Source organism: Dictyostelium purpureum, assembly GCF_000190715.1.
Source record: "Dictyostelium purpureum unplaced genomic scaffold DICPUscaffold_265, whole genome shotgun sequence".
Classification (NCBI taxonomy): domain Eukaryota; phylum Evosea; class Eumycetozoa; order Dictyosteliales; family Dictyosteliaceae; genus Dictyostelium; species Dictyostelium purpureum.
This window is the reverse complement of record NW_003519601.1, coordinates 40,664-46,663: the sequence shown is the minus strand read 5'-3', so window position 1 is coordinate 46,663 and position 6,000 is coordinate 40,664. Positions and strand designations below refer to the sequence as shown.

Genomic DNA, 6,000 nt, shown 5'->3' with positions numbered 1-6,000 from the left:
ATTATCATAATTATTTATTTTATTCTCACTATTCAGAGAGAATTTTCATTTTTTTTAATCAATTTTTAATTTATCTATCATACATCATCTTTGTTGTCAGTTAATTTAATTTTATTTTGAAATTTAATGATTTTACAATATAATTCGCCATTATTTATAAAATCAAATATTTCAAATAACTCATCAAATTAATTAATCATAATTGTGTTTATTTCATATAATCAAATAATTTTTAAATTTTTATTGAAAAAAGACTCACGTGTGCCCCTTTTTTTTTTTTTTAATTTTTAATTTTTATTTTTTAATTTTTAAATTTTATTTATTTTACATTTTTTTTTTTTTTCTTCTCATTTTAATCGATCCTTCAATTATCTGTACAATAAAACCAATAAAAAAAAAAAATATTAAAATAAAAAAAAAAATAAAAAAAATAAAATGGAATCAAATTGTAAAAATAAGCCATATTTAAGTAATAGCAACAATGGCTATTCTAATCATTATCAGTATAGTTATTCTTCGCCTCCACAACAAAATTTTGTTGCCTTGCCTGTACAATATAGTTACTCACCCTCTTCTTCCCCATCACCTATTTATTCTAAACAACCATCACCACCACACCAAATTACCTGCTCTCCTCCCATTACGCCACCACTTCATAGTAATGCAGTAAGTCCAAGAAACTATCATGATGCATCCTATCCAGAAAGTGATGCCGCAATGGTTGTTCCAAGTTATCACTCACCTTCCCTATACCCATCTCCATATTACCATCATCACCCTAGTCATCATTTAAACCATCCAATGCATCTTTCACATCACCACCACCACCACTCATCACCACCACACCACTCTGTAATTGTACCAAAAATAGAAATACCCCCAAGATCATTATCACCAAATCAAACAATAGTTTCACCATCAACACATCCACCAGTTTTAAATTTAAATGATTCATATGATCATTTAAAAAATAATAATAATAATAATTATAATAATAATAACAGTAATATTAATAATTCAAACAATAATAACTTTGTAAATAATTCAAATAGTTCAAATAACAATAAAGTTGAACCATCATCCAGTAATCCGAATAGTCCAGTTCTTTCACCAAAATCAAATAATAAAATTGGTGATATAATATCAGGCTTAATACCAATTTGTAATGAATTAAATAGTAACAACCAAGCACAAAACAAAATTATTTTAAACAAACTTCAAGAATCAATTGAAGATGCACTCAAAGAAATTAAAAAAATTAAGAAAACTAGACTACCATATCCAAAACCCCAAACCTTAAAAGAAAATGAAGAAAAAACGTATGTATTCAATATATATTTAAATATAATTAGTTCAAAATATATAAACCCAGGTATACTAATATTTATTTCTTTTTTTTTTTCTTCCATTATTTAATATTTTTATCACCCATTTTTCTCATACATCAAAAAAATGACAATATTGTTGTTGGTGTTATTTTAAAAAATATCTTTTGTTTATTGGGGGTTTTTTTTTTTTTTTCTAAAAAAATTATTGGGCATTTTTTTTTTTTTTTTTTTTTAAAAAATCAGTTATATATCACTAAGACCAAGAAGAAATAGAAAATGTACAAACAAGACGAAAACACTTAACCCAAACTCTTCTGAAGAAATATTTTGCTTAGCATGTGGCACTACCAAGAGTCCCGAGTGGAGAAAAGGGCCAGACGGTTGTAAGAGTCTTTGTAATGCATGTGGTTTATATTATGCCAAAACAAAAAAAAAAGAAAATGAAATCTCTTATCAACCAGAACTACTTCCAAAACTAATGAAAATCAACAACTTAATAAATGACTAATGCCTCACTATTGTTTTTTTATTTTATCATAATAAAAAAACATTTTTTTTCAAATAACAATAGGTTTTTTTTTTTTTTCCATTTCTTTTTTTATTTTTAATTTTCCTTTTTTTTTTATATCATTATTTTTATTATCGAAAAAAAATAAAATAAAATGAATTATTATAAAAACTATGAATTTTATAAAAATAACGAATCAGGCGGAGAGGGTTGTTAATGAGGGATGAGGGTATCAAAAAAAATTGAAAATTTTTTTTTTTTTTTAAAATAAAAAAAATAATAATGATAATATATTATATAAAAAATCATCATTATTTGAGATTTTGATAGAGTTGTCAAAACTTAATTATAATAAAAATTTCATTATTTTTTATTAATATTTTTATTATTATTATTATGTTGAAATGAGGATGTGCATCACAAAAAAATAATACACTCGATAATAAATCAATATCTATAATTGGGAGATTTGAATTTTTTAAAAAAAAATAAATGAAATGGCCCATGTGACCAAAATAAAAAAATCAATGAAAAAAAAAGCAAAATAAATTTTTTTTATTTTTTCGCCTCTTCAAAATATATTTTTTGCCCTAGTTATTTTTTTTTTTAGTGTGGTTTTTTTGTTTTTTTTTTATTATTACATAAATATAAAATATATTTGTTGTTGTCATTAAAATCGAATCTTTTCTTCGCTAGTATTTTATATGATGAACAAAAAAAATTTTGTAATAATAATAATAATAATAATAATAAAAAATAACTTATATAACGAATATGGTTATATTTAATCTTAAAAAATTAAGAAAAAATAAATAAATAAAAAATGATGGTAGAGCTTCAGTATCATAAAGAGAGTGCGTTGTCTTACCCTCCTTTATATAGAATCTAAATTAATTTTATATTTTAAAAGAAAAAAAACCAATAAAACACCACCCCACACAATACACCAAAATTAATCTTGGGGATTTTTAATGTTGATTTTGGTTATGATTATTTTTTTTATTTTTATCTTAATTATTAAATATTATATTTATTCTTTTTTTGCAAAATTATAATCAAAAAAATAAAATCAAAAAATAAAATAATAAAATACAAAAAAGATAAATGTAATTTTATCTTTTTTTATTTTTACAATTATTATTTTTTGTTATCCTCTAATATAATCATAATGATGAAAGCTTAATTCATGTCTTTGAAGCTCTAAAGTTGCAGATGGTATTCGTCTATTGTTTCTTTTGCTCCATCATTCTCTGTTTGAATTCCAATCCCCTTGGTAGAACCCTTAAATATTAGAATGCTAAATGCTAAAAAATCTAGGTTTTTATTTTCTATCTGTTTTAATTTTAAAATAATTATTTTACAAATATATTTCAGTTTTTTTTTTTTAAATTTTTTATTTATTTAAATATTTACAAAGCTATTTATTTAAAATTTTACTTGATTATTTTACCATTTTTTTGTTGCAGTAAATGATGGATAACCTGGTTGTGGGTAAGCTGGTTGTGAATATGGTGAAACTGGTTGATAGGCACTACCTGGATAACCTGATGGGAAACCTGGTTGTTGGTGGTGTGGGTAAGCTGGTTGTGGAATAACTGGTTGTGGGACAACTGGTTGATGGTGTGGGAAGGCTGGTGATGGTGCACAAGCGGATGAACCTAATAAAAGATTTGATTTGTTTGATGGTTTTGAGGTCCACATAATTTGTTTGGCTGTATCTAAAACGAGTAATTGACCTTTTCTAAATTTAGCAGAGTAGTTACCTTTGATACCTTGACCATGGGTACCAGATGACCAAGTACAGACTGAGTGAGAATCATAAATACAAAGATTACCTATATTTTAAAATATACATGTAAGTATTTTTTGAAGATAATAATAATATAGTTGTTTTCTTTAATAAAATGTATATTTACCATCGCCTTGCATAATTAATCTATATGGACCATGGCCTTTACCATCAGTGTTACTAGCCCATAATGAATTTGCTGGATAGTGTGGGCCTGAATAAATAACAAGATTACCATCTGGTTGCATAACTAAATGGAATTTTCTGTCTTTAGTTTCAATTTGATTATTTCCATTTGAACATAATGGATGATCTTGACGAATAGAATTAACTGGATGCAACATTTTATTTATTTATTTATTTATATTTTATTCAAAATTGGGTGTAAAAAAAATAAAATTTTATATTTATATTTTTTAAAAAAAAAAAAATAAAAAAAACAATTTGATAAAAACAAAAAAAAAATAATTTTTTTTGAGAAAATATCTATTTTTTTGCTCACCAGTTTACTCGAAAATTTAAAAGATGACCCACTCAGTTTTTCATACTTTTCTCACCCTTTTTATAAAAATAACAAAAAAAAACCAGTTACTAAAAAATCTAAAAACAAAAAAAAAAACAAAACAAAAAAAAAAACGATATGATATTTTTTAAAAAAATTATAATAATGATTTTATTTTTAGAATAAATAGTTAGATTGATTTGCGATTGAAAAAAAAGATATATTGTTCGATTAAAATAATGAGACCTATTTTAGTGATTATTTTAAAATGAGGTATAATCTTGGTGTTTAATTGATATTTTTGAGCTTGTTCTTCATTAATTTTGTTGTGATGGTTGTAATGGTTGTTCAGTTGGTTGTTGTGGTTGGTATTGTTGTTGTTGTTGTTGTGGTTGGTAATGATATTGTTGTGGTTGTGGGGCTACTGGTTGTTGTGGGTAAAAAGGTTGTTGATATTGGTATGATTCTTGTGGTTGTGGTTGTGGCTGTGGTGGAGCTACAGGTTGTTGGTCAGCTGGTGAAAATAAAAATCTAATTGTAAAATTATCAGAAAAATTTTGAGATTTAATATGGCCATCTTTTTCGTCGATCATTGATTTGTTTAAATCTAAACAATAGTTATCAATGAATGAAGTGTGGAATGCTAAAAATTAAAAAAGATATAAAATTAGTAACTATTCATTATTAATTTATAAAATTAAAATTGTAATTATAATATTTACCTATTTTCAAAGATGGTTTATCTAATAAAACATTAAAAATCTCTTTTGAAAGTATATCGCTGAAGCCATGATAAATCTTTACTAAAACATCACCTTCGATTAACAAACTTTGGGTATCAATCATAACAACGTCACCAGATACTCTACAGAATCTATCATTTTGATTGCCAAATGGAGTATCTAAATTTTTTGTTGAAAATAGGAGTTTTTGATCCAATGGTCTTGTGATACTAAAGATTTCAATGGTTGGTTTCCATGGTCCACCTTTAGCAGAAACTGTTGGTGATGGTTTAATCATAATTGAATTTAATCTTAATTTAGTTGGATTTTGAACTACATCGACATTTTTTTGAGATGTTACTAATTGGTTAACATAATAAATATATCTTAATTGACTTGGTACCTAAATAAAGATAACTATTAATATCGTTATAAACAATACATATATATAATTTAAATTGAATACATACTGAAACACCTTGATTTATTTGTGATCTTTGACGTGCAAAAAGTTGTAATGCTTCCTCGGGTTTACCTTCATACATGAGGGTAGTTAACAAATAAGCAGCAATTAATGTACCAGTACGACCTTTACCTGCTAAACAGTGAATTGCAACTACATTGGTTTCATTTTGGCTCAACCAACTGTGAATAGCTTGAACAGCATATAATAATAAACCTAAAGATGGTGCTTCGTTATCATTCCAGCCAATATGTTGAACTCTATTGTCGAAAAAGCTATGATCATATGGTTTCTCTGTTAAATTTATAATCAAATATGAATTTGGGTGATATGTATTTAAAAACCTTCTAACATCCATTCTTGAGTTTCTATAAAATTGTGTATCTTGACCTGGATAACCCATTGCAATAATTCTTGGGGTGATATATGATAAATCTAAATTAAATCCATTTTCTTTAAATCTATTACGATCCGATGATACTTGTTCTCTAATTCTAATAACATTACCATTAACTGCCTTCTCAATATCTTCCCCGATTTTATTAGTTGTTTCAATTAATTGTTGATTTAAATTTCTGAAGAAATCCATTTCTTTTTTATTTATTTAATATAATACAATCAAAGATATCAATTGTGTATTATAAATATATAATATTATAATTATAAAAAAAAAAAAAGATTTTAAAAT

The 6,000-nt window shown here is 24.9% G+C and overlaps 3 protein-coding genes across 3 annotated transcripts; 1 reads left to right on the top strand and 2 right to left on the bottom strand.

Moving 5' to 3' along the window:
- Nucleotides 1-435: 435 nt before the first annotated feature.
- Nucleotides 436-1,836, top strand: DICPUDRAFT_155826 (uncharacterized protein; the record flags this gene model as incomplete). The annotated part of the gene is made up of 2 exons (XM_003291196.1): nt 436-1,319; nt 1,572-1,836. The coding sequence occupies 2 exons, from the start codon at nt 436-438 to the stop codon at nt 1,834-1,836; spliced, it is 1,149 nt and encodes a 382-aa protein (XP_003291244.1).
- A 1,446-nt stretch (nt 1,837-3,282) lies between these two features.
- Nucleotides 3,283-3,969, bottom strand: DICPUDRAFT_38686 (uncharacterized protein; the record flags this gene model as incomplete). The annotated part of the gene is made up of 2 exons (XM_003291189.1): nt 3,283-3,671; nt 3,753-3,969. 2 exons carry the CDS (start codon nt 3,967-3,969, stop codon nt 3,283-3,285), a joined length of 606 nt encoding a protein of 201 aa, XP_003291237.1.
- Nucleotides 3,970-4,444: 475 nt separating this feature from the next.
- DICPUDRAFT_155824 (uncharacterized protein) lies at nt 4,445-5,901 on the bottom strand (the record flags this gene model as incomplete). The annotated part of the gene is made up of 3 exons (XM_003291188.1): nt 4,445-4,770; nt 4,850-5,252; nt 5,320-5,901. 3 exons carry the CDS (start codon nt 5,899-5,901, stop codon nt 4,445-4,447), a joined length of 1,311 nt encoding a protein of 436 aa, XP_003291236.1.
- Nucleotides 5,902-6,000: the final 99 nt, after the last annotated feature.